Consider the following 19,428-nt stretch of genomic DNA (forward strand, 5'->3'; position numbering starts at 1 on the left):
ATTTTGGGATTACAATATCTGGATAGAATCTAGCCGAATTTTTCGGATTTACAGAGTAATTCGTCTTTACGCTAGTTGGGGCATCGGTATTTGAAACGTAAACCACCTTACACACCTTTGAAACACCATGATGATAGATTTTGTGAGCCATTTGTGATGGTTCTGACAGATGCTACGTACCTTATCCATTTCACTGGGGGACGTTGAAAGGAGAACATTTCACTTTATTAGTCTTAGCCAAGGAAGCTAACGTCGACCTGCCTGTTCGTATAGTTATCGATCCAGTGGCCGGCACGTTATCCTTGTCAACCTGGAGCATGTGAGTCAATGCTCAGCAACAGCCTATCGCTAGTTTGATCGCCGCAACCATTTTTGGAATGGCCGGTGGGGTTTCGGGATGTTAAGTCTTGTACAAGGGGTTCTGTTCATGCTGCCTGCCGGATTAAACTTTTTAACGAAGTGAACCCACACTTCTGCCTAAGTCTTTCACGATATACACACAGAATTTCAGGGGTTCCTATTACTTCACAGGTAGTCAACACTTAGAAATAAACATATATAAAGTATTTTACCTTACCTATAGACTGTGCAGCAACAGCATCTCACCAAGCCTCTTTATTACAACACGATCCATTCTTCCACATACCCGTCTACGCTATGGCCACTCAAGCCTTTAGCAGTCCCGTGCCTCTCACGTCCGACGAGGAGGAATTCATGAAGCACGAGCACGAGCGTGTCAAGTTGACTGACAGTCAACAAAAAGCCTTCGACATTTGGGCTGGCCCGAAAGACCCCGACGTGTCTGATGCGAAATATTGGATTGAAAAGAACACCGAGCTCGATTTCAATGCCTTCTCGTTCAAGTGTCTCAACCTCCTCATTAAGCAGGCAGTATGGAGATACCACCATTGCTCATTCAAGGTGAGCCTCTAGAGGCCTGAAGTCCAGTCACGATCACTGATGCGTTTCAATTGACTCTGAAACAACTGGTTGTCGAACGTCCCGGGGCAGGTCTTAATCTTGGACATATGCCCAGTCTGAAAGAGAGATTTCCTGTTTTGTTCCTGGGCGAATGGGAAGCCGTCACGCTTCTGGTCCGCGAATGTTGCATGATGAGGGTTATTAACGAATTGTCTGATAAACCTCAGTGGTGGCTCAAGGTCAAAGACGACAGTATTGCTACAAAGTGGAAATCGGAGGCTTTGACAATCGACTGGGCATCGTATATCGAGAATGCTCACTTCACTCCTTCTATGGCCGATGCGGTAAGGTGACTTGTGTCTTCATTATAGTATATCAGCGCTAACGACCTCCAGTGCATCAGTGAACTACGGAAGAAAGCGGAAGTGTATGAACAGACAGGGCTTATGCCGGTCTACGATTACTGCACTGCCGTCATCAAGTCTGACAGCATCCTTACCCCCGAGTTCGCCAAGTGTATCCAAGATGCTGTCAAGCCACTTGAGGATGTCCCCTCAGACTGCAAAGACTGGCACCCTAACAGTAACGATCAAGTCTTGGATTTGGTCCATCCCTCCCTCTGGCCTTTGGTATACGGTAGCTCTAAAGTGCTTCATGATCGCACAATCGGCGTTGATGACGCTCTTGACTACTGCGACATGGGTACTACAATACGCCAGCCGACAAAGGCGGAGGCTACACTATCTCCTGCCACTTCTTGGAGGAGTACTTCGAGAAACCAGGTGTTGAGTAGGGAGTTTCAATGGCTACCATGCGATGTGGACCTCGATCGAATCACAGGAAAAGCCAAAATTGCAAGCTACATCAACAACCTTCATCCTGCAGAGCAGGCTCACCTCTATCCAATCATCGAGAAGCTCATTGAGAAGTCTTTGCCAGCTTGGGATCTTATCTACAACTGGGAGGATAAGTTTGCGATTCAGCGTCTCGTAACATCCAATGTTCAGAAGCCAATGTGCCCTTGTCCGGAAATCTGCGGTCGACGCCGTGCATGCAGGCCCCAGGCACGTCCTCTCGCCGAGGGAGAAGTCCCACGAAACCGAAAGGATCTGGGGCGTAACGCTCGTGACAAAGCCTGGTTCAGAGAGACTCATGGCCCTGCGCTTCCTGACGCTGACCCCGAGGCCAAAGATTACGTCAAATTCGCCGCCTCCGACATCAGAAGCAGTGGCTTCTTTGGATGCAAAGACAGCTGTCAAGTCATTGTCAAGTTGGCCAATATCCATCTCACGCCAGAGAACCCTGAATACAAAGGTGGCTCTTGGCATACTGAAGGTCTTCTGAACGAACATATTGTCAGCACAGCACTGTACTACTACGATTGTGAGAACATCACGGACTGCACTCTCAACTTCCGGACATGTGCCAACAGAGAAGACCTTGACGATTCTGGCTCACGAACCTCGCTCGACTATGAGCAGTACGACTGGTGGAGTATCAAGCAGGCATTCGCAATCGAACCTCGTGGCCACACATTTCAGAATGTGGGATCAGTACAGACCAAAGGCGGCCGGGCATTGTTCTTCCCTAACCTCCTCCAACATCAAGTCTCTCCCTTCAAGCTGGCAGATCCCTCAAAGCCTGGCCATAGGAAGATTGTAGCTCTTTTCCTCGTCGACCCAGCCATTCCTATCATCAGCACGTCTAACGTGCCGCCTCAGCAGAAACACTGGTGGCCTGCTGAGCCTAAGACTGGTCCATTGCCCGCCCCAGCATCAGATGACCAGGGATTGATTCAGTGGAAAACGGCTCAGGAAGAATGGGTTGACTCCGAAGACGCTTGGTTGAAGGCTCGAGAGAGTTGGGAACAGAGCCTTAGCAGAGATAAGTGGCCCATTGGAATGGAACAGGCCAAGGAGCTGAGGAAGGAGCTGATGGCTGAAAGAACGTGGATGAAAGAGAAGGAGGCTGATTGGCTCAAGACCGAATGGAACTTCTGTGAACACTAGCTTTAAGTTCTTGATTTTTAAGAAGAGACTCAAGTATACCATGGTCTAGACATACTTGCTACGCTTAATTCGCGATAAAGTTCCGATTGGCTTGCGTTTTATTTGGCCTAGCTCCCTCAACACCACGCGACGACTCCTGCAATATCTCTACATTAGCCACTCGTGGCGAATACTTGTCCATTTTGGCCCATTTCGGGGTGTCGGCCGGTGGATCTCTGTAGTGAAATCGGAAACACAAAGGGACACCAAAGGCGGTAACCCGCTCGAGATCTCTATTTCTGAAGTTTCGTATTGTTATGTGCCTTATCAATGTCAATATGGGAGACCCGCCAATGCCGCGAAGGCTAAACAGTTAAAGACTATCCTTCTCTATGTGTATACCATACCTCCATTCGCACAGATCGTGTCCCCGGTCACCCAGCGCGATCTTTCTTCGCACAAGAACACAATGATATCTGCCACATCCTCCTCCGTTCCACATCTGGGCTCGGCAGGAACCTTCTTATTCTGTTCTTCCATCCTCGCAAGATGCACAGATCCGGCAGCACGGTACATATCAGTATCGACAGGGCCAGGGTTGACTGAATTCACAGTTACCCCGTATTTGTGGCCCAGCTCTGTGGCCCAGACCCGTGTCAGACCTTCGACAGCAGCTTTGGATGCGGCATAAACGGATTGAGTCGGGTAGCCACCGCGGGCAGATATCGAAGACAAGTTGACAATACGACCGCCGCGGTTGATGTGAGGTAAGACGCTTTGAGTCATAAAGATGACTGCTCTGACATTGACTGCCATCAGACGATCATAGTCTTCAATTGTGACTTCTTCGAGTGGTGCGTTTCCTCCGACGCCCGCGTTGTTCACCAGAATATCGACCTTGTCGGTTTGAAATTCTCGAAGAGCCGCTTTCAAAATAAGAGAGGGAGCCTCAGGAGACGCCATATCGGCACGAATGCACGTCACTCGAACCCCGAACCCCTTTACTTCCTCAACCAACTTTAGAGCAGCAGCTTCGGATGAAGGAGAGACATAATTGAATGCAACCTGCACTATGTTAACATCAATATTCTCATCACAGGTCGACTCGGTTAAGATGAGGCCGTTGTGGATATACCAAGTAAGGAAGCTCTGATTGATCGACCTGGTAATCTGTTTCGGGCAATAAGATCAGGACTTACACTTGCGCCTTGTTTAGAAAGAGCTCGAACTATGCCAGCACCGATTCCTCGAGCCCCTCCCGTCACTATTGCGATCTTTCCATTGAGAGACATGACGATGACTTGAAGTCCAGTGGTCGTATATCTCGAATCACCCTTTTAGCTGAAGGGGAGACTGAGAGATGGTCTTGATCCTTACTCTCAAGTTCTCTTGAGGGCTTGTCGATTACGATCAAGGGCGAGGTATGTGTATAGAGAGTATAGAGAAGATAAAAACCCCAGGCTTGCATAGGCTGCGTGCGGGGAGTCGCAGTGGGCGGGGGTTTCCGTCCAAATCAACAATGTGGCGGAAACCCAACCGGGTGACAGTGCGCCGAACGTGGGGTAGTGGTGACTTGAGACGGCGCCGTGTATGGTGTCTTGTGAGGAGACGATGTGTTTGGGCCAATTTGTTGAGGCTGCACGAGACGATCTAACGTGAACGACAGGGCCAGCGAGCTCGGAGGGGGTAAGGGAGGGGTAAGGAATTCCGAAGGTGATGCAGCCAGAAACGATAGACATCTAATCAAGCTGCCCACCTTTTTGAGATCAGATGTACTCGGTATATAACAAGCTGGCCGCACTGAGTTGATGTTCCCACCTCACTTCCTCATTGACACCCACGGAATCTCGAGTCCCTGGCCTGTATTGGCCATCAAAATCAGAATCATACTCATCAACCACTTATGCCTGCCATGGATACTTCAAATGCAGTCGATATCCTTCGCCGAAAACCCGGAAACCTTGCAATCTATACTAACCCTGAACATGAGCTGTATCTCAAGAAGCTCGATGTTCCGACCCCAAGCGAAGGGGAGTGCCTCATCCACGTGCGAGCAACTGGCATCTGCGGCTCCGATGTTCACTTTTGGAAAGCAGGTCACATTGGCGAGATGGTTGTGACGGGCGAAAACGGGCTAGGCCATGAGAGTGCAGGCGTAGTTGTTGGCGTAGGACCCAAAGTGACGAAGTTCAAGATTGGTGATAGGGTAGCCATCGAGTGCGGCATCCCTTGTATGAAGGCATCGTGCTTCTTCTGTCGCACAGGCCGATACAACGCCTGTCCAGAGGTGGTCTTCTACTCGACGCCCCCATATCACGGAACCCTTACCCGCTACCACGTGCACCCAGAAGACTGGCTTCACAAGATTCCTGATGGAATGTCATATGAAGAGGGATCTCTTCTCGAGCCACTCTCAGTGGCTCTGACAGGGCTCGAGCGATCCGGCGTTCGCTTGGGTGATCCCGTGGTTATCTGCGGTTCCGGTCCCATCGGCATTGCCACTTTGCTGGCTGCTAGCGCAGCAGGTGCAAGTCCAATCGTCATTACGGACATCAATCAGACCAGGCTGGACATGGCGAAAAAGGCAGTTCCTAGAGTACGAACTGTGCTTATCACTGCTGGAAAGGAGCCGCAGGCAACTGCCGAGGATATCAAGGGAGCTCTCGGTCAAGAAGCCAAGATAGTGCTAGAATGTACTGGCGTTGAGTCAAGTGTGGTCACCGGTATATACGTAAGTAATCTAACTTACACGAATTGTACGTTGGACGGGGATACTTGTGCTGATTAAACTCTGAAGTCTTGCCGATTCGGCGGCATGGTCTTCGTTATCGGTTGCGGTAGAGATTTTGCCACAATTCCCATCATGTACATGGCTGGCAAGGAAATTGAATTACGGTTCCAATTTCGCTACCGAGATATCTATCCTCGGGCCATTGGCCTTGTTGCTGAGGGAGTCATTGATCTCAAACCATTAGTCACCCATCGGTTTGCTCTTGAAGATGGTGAGAAGGCCTTCAAAACAGCTTCAGACCCTGGTGCTCTGGCATTGAAAGTTCAAGTACTTGACGATTAGAACCCAGGGCGGTAGTACTCAAGCTCAAGCTTTCTGAATTGTATCTTCGCTCAAGGAAGAGGTTCCGCCTGGACGTGAATAGGGGCTGCAGGTTCGGTCGCGAAAATGTGCAGGCTGCAGCGGCGACGTCCTAGTGTCTTTCTATATCTCTCACAATTGATTCGAAACGTTGAACTCTCATTCCCCCGTACTACAGTGTTCTCATATGCCCAAATATAGCCCTGCACGGCGATAAGTCATGCAAGGAGCAGAAATCTAGGTTGGCCACGGCTCAAATCAAAAGGGCACATATCCCTAGCCGTGACATTGCATTTCTAGGAACACTGTTGTCGGTACCATGGTAGTCTCTTTCCCTCCAGCATTCCTTCAGAACTCGTAGGACCGTATCAACGTTTGTAAAACCGGAACCCGAGCTTTCAAGGATTCCTTCAATCAGATTCTCGAAGAATGGTTGTTGATCTGGGGCTGCCATTGCTCCAGCGACGCACATAGCCCATGTTACAGGTTTCAGAGACAGGCCATCCGGCACACTTTGAAGAGCATCCATAACGCCAGATACTGCGTTATGAATTGTTTCAAGCGCGTTTTCTGGTGCGTCTTCTATGTTGGCTGAAATTGTGTGCAGTTGTACAAGGACTGCCGTTGCATATATGCGGGTAATCGACTGCGAGATTAAGGCTGAATCGGGCTGACCGGACGAATTAGTATCGTTCCATACCCCATAATATTGAGAAGGTATACTAGGTACCTTTTGTTCTACCCCCAAGTATCCAACACCATCTTCGAGACGTTTAGTGATGTCTGCAATTTTGCGGCTCAAAGCTCTCGGATTCATCTCTGCAACTTGTGCCTCTAGCGAGGCTACATCTCCGAGAGCTAGCATAGCCCAGTTCTGGCAACCCATGACACAGGACACATCGATTTCTTCGTGGCTGAGCCACCTTTGATAAGGTAGCCTAGGTGGTTCACCTGTAGAAACACACGACAGAAGCTCGAACCAAAGTAGCTGTGACACATGGAATCTGATGGCCGCACTCATAATCCTCTGGAATCCAGTCTCAATTCTTGTAGAAGATTCGGACCTTCCTCCCACGCTCTCCAAGTCAATTTGACCTGCGACCAATACAAGAGCGTTCAGATGTGACTGCCAATTAGTGGTTCCTCCTTGGAAGACCTAGCCACTTTAGCATTAGCAGGGTGCAACCATGGGTTCAACAAAGGTTGGAAGAGTGGATACCTCGAAGCTGATGAGGAAAGTGCCACAAGTAAGAAACTCGACGCGATGTTCGGGATGGCTGGCGAAACCATCTGTCTCGCAGCGAATGAGAACTTGACGGAGTTCTTGCATCGCATTGGTGTGATACCGGATAAGCTCTGACTCCATTTCCTCTGTCTTACTTTGCAACATAGCGTGTTGGTGTAGAGCGGATAGCGTAAAGGCGGCTTGACGAAGCGGCCCTTGCTTGGACAGAAGCCAGAAAAGCCATCCTCGGCCACCGAGTGCTGGCTTATCCACGTAATAGGCGTATTGGAGGGGAAATATGTAGTCCAGATAATATGTCAGGAGCTCAGCTTCACGATACTCAGACCCGCCTGGCGAAAATATTGCTGACTCTTCGAGGGTTTCCCCAGAAGGCTCCGTTACGGCTCTGGTTGATGAACGTGTGGAAGAAGCCTGCAGTTTTCGAGTTCGGCGGAAGTTCTGTTTCACAGCATGCTTGATGCGTTGAAGTTCCGCCTGTAGCTTGACAGGGTCCTTGACCCAATCAGGCTCCGTTCCATAGCCATGGCATACTATGTGCCGATCTGTGCATTCTTTACAAGTCGGAGTTGCTTCGTCGCATTTCCTATGGCGAATACGACATGTCCAACAACCACCGCTGCTACGGCCCAGGGGTTTGGACATTGTTGCGGGGGTGTCTCTGGACTAATCTCGGGGTTTCGGTTTACCAGATTCATCGAAAATTTCCTAAGAAAAACACTATTAGCCAGACTCCAAACAAGTCGTATTGGCCCGTCAGCGGGACAAATTTGCTCGGGCTGTTTTGTCGACGTTCGTCAACGTCTTCATTTGCGTCGGTTAATCTTTCCCAACCCCCCGCATTAGTAGCCCTGCAACCGAGACTGTCTCCACAATTCGCGCTCTTGTAACTCGGGAAGGAATGTCGAGCCGTACTTTAGGAAGGAAAGTCGAGACGAAAGGACTGCAATTGGTCCGCAGTCAACAACGCTCTTGTTTCTTAAAGTTACTTAATTAACAAAGCAGGCTAAGAACTGACTAGAAGTGTGCTTTCTTACAGCTCGAATATTGATCCTTCAATTATCTCACATTTCTGCGACTCTGAAACATATTTTTTTTATTTACTTTCTCTAAGAAGAAAATCAAATGAGTAGATCGTCTGCAAGCGTATGTCGACCACCAGAAGACTGCGATTGACCATGCCTGCCTAGGCATTTATAATCGTTTGTGGTCCATTCATCGTAGACAAGTATCCTCCGTTTTCAAAGGTCAGTATCACGTTAAGATGATGATGCAGGATTTATGCAAGCGGCGCAAGACATGCCTTTAGATGTGAAAGCTGAAGAAATTGATAAAATCTCTCAAAGCGAATGTTGGCAGGCTTAGCACAGACAAATACATTACGGTTCCATATTCGAGGGTTAACAATTCCTTTCCATTCTCTGTCGTTTCCACACTGATTAATCCACTATACGAAATACAGATTACAGACTAAACATTCCATTAGACTCGACTTGGCTCAGCAAACCCTCCTCAACCTGCACACCCAAGTTGGTTCAGTTGGTACCAGCTGTATGCTCTAGATGAGAGGCACAATAATAAAAGGAAAACCTAGGCCTGCTTCTTGTTGCGGTCGCGGAAGTGATCTCTGGCCTTGTCGCGGGCAGCACCGCGCTCCCGGTTGGCGCAGAAGACGTAGTTGCCACGGTTTCTGTCGCAAATCTCGGCGCCACGCTCTGTGCGAGTGTTATCATTTTGCCTGATTGAACCAGCATTGAATTATGTCTGACTTACCATAGGTGATGATCAAGTCCTCACTAGCCGCGCAGAAAGCAAGGTCATCGCCCTTGCAATTGGGGTCGTGGTCATCGCGGCCACGGTCACCATCACGACCACCACGGCCTCGGTCACCATCGCGGTCACCATCACGGCCGCCGCGTCTGTCGCCATCACGATCGCCATCACGGCACTCGCGGCCTCTGCCGCCACGGTCTCCATCGCGTCGGCGGTAGCATTCGCAGCGGCGCTCTCTGTAGCCGTAGTACTGATCGATCTCGCATCGTGTAATTCTGTCAAATTCGCGAGCCAGCTCGATAGCCAGCTCCTGCTGCTCACGAATTGCGCAGAAGAGCCTGTTGCCTCCATCGTTGGCGAAACAGAGCCTGTTCTTCGCATCTACAAGCTCCATTAGCAAAGCTGACTGAGGCCTGGCTCATGATGCGTTGAAATAATTTACCGTAGCGAGTAAACTCCTTGACACTGCGGCCGCAGTAAAGTTCGTCGCGTTCATCGCGGCATTCTCCACGGGGAAACGCCTCTGCTTTGGCCAGCTCGGCAGGCTGCTCAGCGGGCATAGCCGCGACGCAGCTGATGCCAGTGAGGGCGGCAACGAAGAGCTTTGAGTAGAGCATGCTGACGATCTAAGCGAACCGCAAGTGCTGGTATCAAAAACCAAAGGTGGGTATAATTGGAAGGGTATCGTGAGCTTGAACTGATTGTTGTCTTGTCTGTCTGGTGAAGAGAAAAGAAAGCAATATCTCACGGGGGGTGGTGCCGTTCTTTATAGTCTGGGATCACTTCAGTTGTAGTTCATCTTTCCCGTGAATTGTCGCCTGCCGAGCAATCAATGGACTGTTGACGCTCGCATTGCACCGGGTCTAGTTCGTCGACATACTCAAACGTTGTTTATCCCTCTGGCATCCAAGGATGTCCATTTCTCCGACGCATCCGTAAAGAGCTACCTAAGATGGGCAGCTTTCAGCAAGCTACCTCGATCGGCTTTGCTCCGAGGCATCCTGAGTTGTCTCCCACAGATCGGATGAGCTGCAACCAGTATGCGCCGTGGGTTTGGTGACTGTCACTCACGAACTGGCGGAGTATCAAGAGCAGAGGCGTCCTACAGAGATGACATGTGTTAGACAAAGGTCTAACGGCAGCATGCCGATTGTACCATCATGTTCATGAAAGTTGTCCAGGATTCCTGGCAAATGGACCAGAAGTTCATGCCTCCACGTTTGGCTTGCTACGCTTGATGGTGTGCCATCTAACTCTATTCAAGCTGTAAAGGGGGGAAGTGGTCGCATGGTGCAAGCATAAGATGGTTGCAACCTCTACAGTTAGGAAGAGTCGAAACTTTCTAGCTAAGCTGAGCCAGGCAGCTTGATTCCATTTCGGAAATCCTCAACTTGGGATTGACCCTTGGCAGTCCGGTAGGTCTTCCGAACAAGGATGGGTGATAATGCGCCCTCAAGCAACAAATGTGTAAGTTTCTGGTACCTATTCCACGTATTAAGGTAGGATCATCTCACTGCCATACCCGACTACCAGGTCATTTCTGTGAGCGATACTTAAGTATAGTTCAGTCATCAGTTAGCGTTGTTGCTTCACTGACTGTTCAGTCTTCAAAATGGAGAGGTCACAGGATCTATTCACCCTCCAGGTGGATAAACCATCTTGCATTAGGGACTTCTTGCACACATCCCATTAGCAACTGGACCGTATCCGCGAGATGGCCCTTGCTATACCCGAGCTTTCCTGCACCATGCCAATTTTCGACTCAACTGCTGTGCAAACTAATGTGAAGAAACATTTCATCTATCATAGTCGGCGTCCGGGGAGAACCGATCCGTGCCGCTCCGTCCCTCTGATTGGACTTCGTCAAAGGCGACGGCAAACATTCCACGCCTCAGAAACCGCAAACCTTGCCCATTAAGCCATTGTGTTTCCTGGGCGGAAGGTTCATGGCAGATAGACTCTGCTCATCTCCCGCTAACCCCAAAAGGCGAGCTCGACTTTGTATATGCTGTCCAAGTACCCTCGAGGCTGTCTTTGATCAGGGCTTCAATGGCAGATCATCGTGTGAGATCGAGTTCAATCCCTGTAAATGAAAAGTGTATGAAATTCCCTGACGGGTAAACCTCGTCTGACACGCATCTATTCAGCTTTTAACACGACTTGTCTTTCTAATCAGCGTCACGGGATAGTCCCCGATCTGTTGCGACTCCCGAGAGCTCCGCATGCAAACTTCCCAGCATCCCAAATCGTAATCTCAATGTACGACTATTCGGTAAAGGAGGTGTTCGGAATCGTTTTCATTATGAGATCTTTAACCTTATGGGAACAAGGTTGGGGTTTGAAATGATATCCTGCATCTGCGGCGCACAGTCAATCCAAAGCCTCCACGCGAGCCATGCGCTACACTGTGACTGCACAAACGTCGGCACGAACCACACTCACAGTTTGGAGAGCACAGCACAGCTGTTCGATTGATTCAAGATTGGTCAAAGTTCAGTTCGTCTGGTATGCGTTGAAAGTTACAAACCAAACACTTTGCACCCCCGCAGAAATGTTTCGGCTTCTAGCATTGGTCTAGACCTTGAGCAAACTGTTGCGACTCGCGCTGATGTTGTGCTTCTGGCATGAACCACTGTTTGTTTGGGAGACAGAGGTTTTTAATCTCCTCACATTCCTGTCGATAACTTTGCTGCGTATTAAGCTTCTCCAACGTGGATCGCCTGAACTTCTCATCGGCGCGAAGAATGACTTGGGCAGCTTTTGAACCGCGAACAGTCGATCTGTCCTATAAGATTGTGAAGTGAAATCAAGGTCGACCAATGAATGAACAAGCAGGCCTCGCCAAGAACTCATGGCATTGAACGCTTCCATGAGGCTTGCATGAACGTTTCCACCAACACCCTGCTGTGAGGCAAGAACTGCCGTTCCTGGTGATCGACGTGAGCAAACTTCATGCAAACCGGTTCACGAACAGAACACTGAAGCGATCTACCTCGTAGTCCCCAGCGAGGCTGTTCACACGCCATCGCAATCCGGGGAAGTTTCACTAGACCAGAAGCAACGGAGACGGATTTTGAGGGAATTGATAGTCGGGTATATCGTTTATTGAAACTCGTTAGCCCCCACAAGGAGCGAGACACCTAGAGGATATCTTGGCACCAGTGATGTACATATCAAACGCCCATCAAGGACTTTCTTTCTTTACCTCCCTATCGTATCGTCCGCTCGAGATGAGAAAATAAAAAAGGAAATCGCTCGGATATTCATGCAGGATAGCTCAAAAGAAACACAAGAAGGCCGCAAGTGCGTTGGCGGAAAGAATGATAAGACGTTGAAAAATAAAAATGATTGGGTATCGGCGCTACCGGAAACCTCCCTGGGCGCCACCGTTGTTGAAGTATCCCTGATTCGCGCCTCCATAACCGCCATTGTTGTAGCCTTGCTGCGCGCCGAATCCATGGTCGCTGTATCCATGCGAAGGCGGGCTCATCGGCGGGGGAGGGCTTTGTTGGCCGTCAGGTGAGCCGAGGCGAGAGTAACCTCCTTGCGATGCGCTACGGCTCGGGGCCATAGGCAGGGGACCCGAAGGCGGCATTCCAGGGCTTTGGGTACGCAAGGGAGACATGAGCTGGCCGTGGCCATTCGGGTTGTCGCTATATGATCGCATGCCAGCTGCAGCACCAACCCCAGCGGCGCCCGCGGCCATGGGCGCGGCACCCCACGCGCCCTTTTCCTGAGATGCCGGGATGCTGTATGTGTTCTCCTGGACCATGCCGTTCTTGCTGAATGCGCCAGCATTGTACTCGGTGCCTGTCGCGCCAGCAAACGAGTCAGGGTCGACGCCGCGCTTGTGGAAGCCCTCAAGTTCGAGACGCTCTTCTTCGGCTCTCTTGGCGGCAAGGCTTGCCTCGTTGGCACCACGTCTACGCTGGCGGATGAAGTACCAGAGACCAAAGGCAATCAGAGCACAGCCTACGCCGACACCTCCAGCATATACAGCCGTTTTGGCGGTTGGGCTGAGCTCGTTGAACTTTTCGCTCACAGACTTGCTAGGTTCCTCCAGAAGAGCTTCCTTGACAGTTGAGTTGCCGCTGAGATTTGAGGTTAGCATGGGCTCGGTTGTCGTGCAACAGTCCAACGAGTGCGACTTACGCAGCAATTTTGATGCTCTCCCAGGAGCCCGTCTTGTCTCCAAAAGAGTACTCCTTTCCGGAGCTGTAGTCCGTCACCTGCGCAGACTTGACATACATGGTGTACGGTCCGGCGGCGTAATCGGTGTCACCTCCAGCCCATTCTCTAGTACCCGCAGCCATGCGGGGATCTCCACCAGCCCAGATACCGAGACTGAGGCGCATGGGAGTCTGGGGATAGGCCAGGGAGTTGTTGGCGTCCTTGGGGAGAAGAGTGCGAACGTTGTTGCCGTCGACCCACCACTCGAGCTTCTCCTTGGTCCACACGCAGGTATAGTTGTGAAAGTCGTCCTGGATGCTACCCGTCACAGGGTGCTCGGCACCGTTGTGCCAGTCCTGAACACCTTTGCCGAAAAAGTTGCTCAAGGCGTCGTTCTTTATTCCAAGGAATTCCCAATCAACCTCGTCCAAGGTGTCGCTGAGCCACATCATAGAGCTCACAATGCCCTTTCCCTTGGCGGCCCTCATGTGGATCTCAGTACGGCCCCAGAAGAAGTAAAACTTGGATCGAATTGTCGGAGAGTCGCCTTGCTTGCTAATCGTGAATTCCGCGCCATTGTCCGAGGTGTACGTAACGGGGCCAACAGTGGTTTCCCAGGCATCAGTCGAGGGAGTAGAGTTGAAGTTGAAGTTGAAGTCCATGCCAAAAGCCGGGTCGGCAGGACAGGTCGTGTTCATCGGATTACATTTCGTCGAGACTTGAGCGACCGCGGGCTGGGCAAGCGATGCCAGCACCGCCAGTGCCGAAAGAGTGTATTGAGACAGCATTGTAAGGGAGTGTGGATGGAAAATGATCCAATTGGACTTCCGCAAGGACGAACGGTTGTCGAAATGAGCGTTTCGTGACGTTTGCGACACGTTCAGTAACGTCAGAAGTCTGCAGAACACGGCGCGCCAGCGGTGAGGTCTTCTTTATAACAAGAGAGTGACAGTAGTGAGAGACAAGGAGTATGTGTTGTCTGAGACGGACGGATTCACCAGGCTCAACGTCGCAGACACAGACCGGGCTGTTGGAACAGAGGGAGAGAAAGTTAACCTCTGGTGGAATGTCGAAAGGAATGGCGATGGTGGGGTTCAAAATCCAAGAATTCAAAAGCTGGGAATGAGTGTGGATATGGGTGTTGGTGTTCGCTATTCAGATGGGGGCAAATGGCACGCATGGGAAGAAGCCGAAAGCACAGACTCGGGAATTGAGTTAGGGACTCAATCAAACAGAGAGCAATGATAGGAGGCAACCTCATCTCAACGTGGGCAAAGCGGAGAGACAGATGCAAGACAAGCCAGGGGATGCCGGGCGCGTGGCAAGCAGCATGTTGATTAAAGGGGGTGCCAATGTCTCTTTCTCCTCTTTGGGTTCTTGGAGTCGCATCTGCAACGGGCAGCGTTTCCGCACCAGCGCCAACCAGGATTAGCGTTACAACTATCGGTCGAACCAGAGGCGAGCAGCATTCTAGGGCCCGGTTCGTTGTGGCACCGGTAGAGCAAGGTTATCAGAAAGGAAATTATTCGACATTCGCCAAACGGTCAAGCGACCGACTGGGAAACTCTCAAGATTATCCCGAGATTGTTGGTGGGCCTGCCGGAGGAGAAATGGCACCTTGGGCCGGGGGAAACGGCTGTGGAGATCTGGTGAACAGCGTCATGGGCGGTTGGAAAAGCGATCAAGTATGAGGCATTGCGAAGAAACTGCGGTCCGCGTTTGCGTGCGCTTCCGGGCACTCTCTTGAGTCGTGATCCTCAAGCAAGCGGTTGCGCGCATCGAAGGCCTGTTGGTAGTTCAAAGGTCATTATATGGATGGCCATGTGAATACCCATCTTAGGTGATACCAAAGAGGGCCCGCTTTAGGAGTCGGCGATCACACCGCCGTCACGTAAATCTTAAGGCACCTGCCCAAGCTGGAAGCATGAAACAGCATCTGCCAAGCAGCCGGGTACGGCTTGCAGTGGTGTTGTGTGATTTCAAGCCGCATCTGAAAAGATAGTTGCGACTGCAACTGGCAAATGCGCGTTGGAAAGGCGTTAGGTTCCCGATAACCACGACTTTGTCGTCAATTCGATATCCGCGCGGTGAGTGATAGGACTTCCCCAGCTTTCGAGCATCGTTCTCCAAAAATACGACCGAGTTTCGTTGTTGCTAGCATCTTGCCTGTTGATCAATGACAAGAATTGTCGCCCTACACAAGCCAGCTTGCGGGCCAGTCTCGAGACTGCAACGGCGGGTTACTAATGCTTAATTTCAAGAGAGACGCCTGGCCAGATCTGCTGCAGCTGTGATCCGAAGTGATGATGGTTGTAGAGCGATGGAACTCTCATGAGGAGCATAGCCAGGCGTCTAGTGACGACTCAAGATGAGCGAGAGAAGCGCGGTTGAGGAGTAATCGAGGCGGGATTGGCGTTGTGAGCTGTGGTGTCGTCGATTTGGATCTACAGGCTTGAGATCTGGCCTGAGCGACTCGGTCGCTGTGGGTCACTAATGGTAAAGATTTTCATCCGCAAATGAGCAATCGTAGTGTCTTGTTGTTGCTGCGACCCGTTTGGTGGGAAACACTGTAATAGCGTTCGTCGATGTGCTGAGTTGTTTGCGAAACTTCAATCATGGAAGCGTCGAAGGTTTGCGGAAAATGAGTGAGACAAGGAGCATGAGGACAAAGTAAGGTGAGTGAGTAAGGTGGGAAATAAGGTGAACAAAGTGAGATGAGTAAGGCTGCGTGGCTGCTAAGGCAAAGGCAATTCATCGGGTATTCGGCGCATGGCGGGCCCAAGCGTCCGGGTCAGGGCCGGTCGAGAGACCCACATCCTTAAATGACAAAGCAACCGCTAAAACACAAGATTTTCCGCCTTGTTCGGTTACCGCGTGATACAGTGATATATGTACGGCTTGGCTAGACCGATATCGCTCGTCAACCTATGTCAAGCCACAACGAGACATTTTCTGAATCACACTATCACTCGATGTCCTCACTCGCGTCAAGAAGCTGCAGTAACGAGACTCTAGCTCATCAATGATCCAAGACTCCGGAGGTTGACTTAAAGACATGCTCTTTCTTAGTATGCACAATGCCAACACCAATTTCGGCAATCTATCCGTGCAAAAACCCACATCGTCCCCGAACTTCACCAAACAAACGTGATTCTCGGCGGCCCAGTCCGCTCCCGATTACGCGGCGGTGGATTCCCTCAAGAATGGACGCTTACCCGAGACGTAATAGTGGTGCAAACCGCCCTGCAACGACATGCTTAGATGCGATAACGCAATCCCAACCCCAGACAAGGTCTGCGGGATGAGCCCATGAAAATTTCAGCTGTTGTTTGTTCAAATACTGGGCCGACTCCTGGCTTCTCACTGAGTCATCTCCCTGTCTAACCTCGAATTCACCCTTCACTCAACGTTCGCAAAGCCATCAAAGCAGCCGACATGAGCGCGCAAAGTGATCTGCAAGTCGCAGACTCGTCTGACACCGATGCCGGAAATGAACAACCAAGGAACGAAGCTCAGCGGCGCAGCTTCGGTGACTGGCTCCGTGATGATGTCAACATCCGCTATACCGATATCCCAGTCCTCGCTTGCTGTCTGGTGTCCGGCTTGTGCGACAGTGTAGCAGTGAACGCAGCTGGTGTCTTCGTCAGTATGCAAACAGGTAAGAGCCTAGCTATCAGGCAGGGGAAGCGACATGTGATACTGACCTGTTCAAAGGAAACACCATCTTCATGGCTCTTGGCGCCTCGAAGCTTCCGGCTGGCGAGCCACTCCTCTGGCTCAAGTCCCTCAGCTCCATCGCCGCGTTCTGGCTTGGGTGCTTCTTCTTCTCCAAGTCGAGACACATCCATCCCAAGCGCAGAAGCACTCTCGCCCTGTCGTTCCTTCTCCAGTCGGCTCTCGTCTTCCTTGCCTCCGCCTTTGCTCAGACACGTCTCATCGCCGACTTTGGGAAAGCCTCGGTGCAAGGCTCCGACTCGAATCACGAATTCAAGACCTCTGAAAACCCTCTTGTGATGGTCCCCCTTGCGCTTCTGGCCTTCCAGTTTGGCGGACAGATTGTGACGAGTAGGATTTTAGGATTCAACGAAGTTCCTACCAACGTCCTGACCAGCGTCTACTGCGATCTCCTCTCCGACCCAAAGCTCTTTGCACCCCTAAAGGAGAACCCCAAGAGGAACAGGAGGTTCTTGGCCGTCGTTTTGCTTGTTCTTGGAGGTATTATTGGTGGCTGGCTGCAGAGAAGTCGGGCTGGCATGCCTGGAGCTCTTTGGATCTCTGGAGGAGTTAAGTTCATCATTGCCGTCGCCTGGATGGGCTGGGCCAGCAATGAGCCGGCTGAGAGCAAGCTGGAGAAGGGCGTTAAGTCATAATTTAGATACCCGTCTAAGCCATAGACTGTTAGCAGAATAGATTCCTCCCTCGTGGGAAAGTCTCATTGTAGAATGCGAGCGCTTCTGGTGGGATATATGATGGTAAGTCTCGTGTTTTTGCGTGTCCCTCAAGGGCTAGCCCGACCATTCAACTGAGAGTAGTCAGTGTAGTTGTTGGCTCGGACACATCCGTCTCCAGGGAAACTCTCAGGGCTCACTAACTGCCACTCCAAGACTGATTTACGTACATATGTGCACTACTAAAGGTTACGGTTGTTCTAGTGCCGCTCCTATTTGATGTATGCATACAATACGTGACAGCTGTGAACCTTGACCGAAGTATCACGTAACAGCTTTCTCCTAGTCAAATTGGGAATTCGCGTTAGCGAACGAGCTGTTACGCGCCATGTCAGGTTGTAGGGTCTTTTCATCCAACTTGGCAAGATTGATGGGCTTGAGGTCACCATCTAACATTACTAGAGGCAGAGACAAAACTTGACAAGGTTGCTGTCTACTGATGGGTAAACATTTGCCACAGACAGTAGCAGCATCTCGTCAAACTGTTGTGTGGGACGACTGGCTATGTAAGTCGTCTCAGCATATGTCGTACTCCGCTGAGACGATGTGATCCATTGATATCGCTTCAAATCTGCCGATACCAAATCTTCGATATGTAAGGTAGACCAAGCCACCCGCTACGGGCTCTCGACCGTTGTCTTCTGTGACATTTCGGCGCACTCCGGTGCGCCAAACACGGGGTCTTCAATGATACTCTAATGCATGAACAGTCAATCAGACAGCAAGGAACTCTCAACTTGTCCTTGTTTAAACGAAGACTTCCCCACAAGCCATCCCTAATCAAGCCTCATAGGATAGCTTCCATGGCTGACATGCTGCATCGTCCGCTCGGCGCCTGGGTCCAACCAAGAATGGCCCACCCCAGACGTAACCCACATGCCCGGATTCAAGATTCGCGAGAACCACGATCAAGTCTTTTGACCATCTTTCAGGGTCGCTTGGACGCCAGCGCAGGATCCCTACCTACTATCTATTGCTAAACCGTTGTGCTTCTCGGTTTCAGAGTGAAGATTCGCGATAGCAGCCATTGGTAAATCATAGCGCTGTAGGGCAAGCCACAACGTCACGGTCATCCGTAGCAACCATCCATAGTGTCTTGCACCGTTGGGACCGCAACCGAGTCTCGGTCTGTGAACGAGCGCCAGCTCATCAAACTAATGGGCACACGACCGTCACACACGCCGTTAGCCGAATTCTGGTGCTTCCGCCATCTCGTCACCAAGAATGGCCCCTTGCATCGCAGCACAGCCTCCTTGGCGTCTAGAGGCTAGATTAAACGCGCCGTCCTACTGAAGATATGAGATGTCATAATCGAGATTGTCCTCCCCTGTCGACTTTGCATCACTCTATTCATTACCAAACAGATCAGGGCCTGGGGGAACGGAAGGGCAAGACATTTCTGAACAAGACCCTGCGTGACCTGAACGAAAGAATCTAGGGGTCCTTCCACAAGAGGCTAGCCCGTCGTCATCATTAGCCTCTCATTGGTTGATTGGCCATACCTCGACCCCTGCACTGCAGCCTTCCCTTGCCAGCTTTTGACGTCACCGAGGACGGTGATCTTGGAGCGCAGATCACCGACAAACAGGTTTGGAGTCGCACGGCACCCAACCACCAAACCCGCCAAATGGCGTCTCAATCGGATCTAACAGCTAGTTGTCCTTCGAGGAACAGGAATGAGTGACGGACGGAGGGCATCCAAATGACCATCTTGGCATCATTGTGCAGCATCAATCATGCCAGCCTGCCAACAATGTCTGCAGCCAGGGTCTCGGCACGGGCGTCCGCCCAAAC

The 19,428-nt window shown here is 50.9% G+C and overlaps 8 protein-coding genes across 8 annotated transcripts; 4 read left to right on the top strand and 4 right to left on the bottom strand.

Moving 5' to 3' along the window:
* Positions 1 to 558: 558 nt before the first annotated feature.
* Positions 559 to 2,930, top strand: CTAM01_11710 (uncharacterized protein; the record flags this gene model as incomplete). Its single annotated transcript, XM_060527720.1, has 3 exons — positions 559 to 891; positions 1,149 to 1,265; positions 1,317 to 2,930. Coding segments are annotated over 3 exons (2,064 nt in total), but the record flags the coding sequence as incomplete, so codon positions are not given.
* A 369-nt stretch (positions 2,931 to 3,299) lies between these two features.
* Positions 3,300 to 3,872, bottom strand: CTAM01_11711 (uncharacterized protein; the record flags this gene model as incomplete). Its single annotated transcript, XM_060527721.1, has 1 exon — positions 3,300 to 3,872. One exon carries the CDS (start codon positions 3,870 to 3,872, stop codon positions 3,300 to 3,302), a length of 573 nt encoding a protein of 190 aa, XP_060377625.1.
* A 940-nt stretch (positions 3,873 to 4,812) lies between these two features.
* Positions 4,813 to 5,982, top strand: CTAM01_11712 (L-arabinitol 4-dehydrogenase; the record flags this gene model as incomplete). Its single annotated transcript, XM_060527722.1, has 2 exons — positions 4,813 to 5,640; positions 5,707 to 5,982. The coding sequence occupies 2 exons, from the start codon at positions 4,813 to 4,815 to the stop codon at positions 5,980 to 5,982; spliced, it is 1,104 nt and encodes a 367-aa protein (XP_060377626.1).
* Positions 5,983 to 6,253: 271 nt separating this feature from the next.
* CTAM01_11713 (uncharacterized protein) lies at positions 6,254 to 7,888 on the bottom strand (the record flags this gene model as incomplete). Its single annotated transcript, XM_060527723.1, has 3 exons — positions 6,254 to 6,694; positions 6,731 to 7,156; positions 7,220 to 7,888. The coding sequence occupies 3 exons, from the start codon at positions 7,886 to 7,888 to the stop codon at positions 6,254 to 6,256; spliced, it is 1,536 nt and encodes a 511-aa protein (XP_060377627.1).
* Positions 7,889 to 8,833: 945 nt separating this feature from the next.
* Positions 8,834 to 9,633, bottom strand: CTAM01_11714 (uncharacterized protein; the record flags this gene model as incomplete). Its single annotated transcript, XM_060527724.1, has 3 exons — positions 8,834 to 8,958; positions 9,017 to 9,397; positions 9,459 to 9,633. 3 exons carry the CDS (start codon positions 9,631 to 9,633, stop codon positions 8,834 to 8,836), a joined length of 681 nt encoding a protein of 226 aa, XP_060377628.1.
* Positions 9,634 to 12,377: 2,744 nt separating this feature from the next.
* Positions 12,378 to 13,974, bottom strand: CTAM01_11715 (glycosyl hydrolase family 16; the record flags this gene model as incomplete). Its single annotated transcript, XM_060527725.1, has 2 exons — positions 12,378 to 13,107; positions 13,169 to 13,974. The coding sequence occupies 2 exons, from the start codon at positions 13,972 to 13,974 to the stop codon at positions 12,378 to 12,380; spliced, it is 1,536 nt and encodes a 511-aa protein (XP_060377629.1).
* A 564-nt stretch (positions 13,975 to 14,538) lies between these two features.
* On the top strand, positions 14,539 to 14,877 carry CTAM01_11716 (uncharacterized protein; the record flags this gene model as incomplete). Its single annotated transcript, XM_060527726.1, has 1 exon — positions 14,539 to 14,877. One exon carries the CDS (start codon positions 14,539 to 14,541, stop codon positions 14,875 to 14,877), a length of 339 nt encoding a protein of 112 aa, XP_060377630.1.
* Positions 14,878 to 16,621: 1,744 nt separating this feature from the next.
* Positions 16,622 to 17,556, top strand: CTAM01_11717 (uncharacterized protein; the record flags this gene model as incomplete). The annotated part of the gene is made up of 2 exons (XM_060527727.1): positions 16,622 to 16,844; positions 16,901 to 17,556. 2 exons carry the CDS (start codon positions 16,622 to 16,624, stop codon positions 17,554 to 17,556), a joined length of 879 nt encoding a protein of 292 aa, XP_060377631.1.
* Positions 17,557 to 19,428: the final 1,872 nt, after the last annotated feature.

Source organism: Colletotrichum tamarilloi, assembly GCF_030869305.1.
Source record: "Colletotrichum tamarilloi strain Tom-12 chromosome Unknown Scaffold_66.1, whole genome shotgun sequence".
NCBI classification, from domain to species: Eukaryota; Fungi; Ascomycota; class Sordariomycetes; order Glomerellales; family Glomerellaceae; genus Colletotrichum; species Colletotrichum tamarilloi.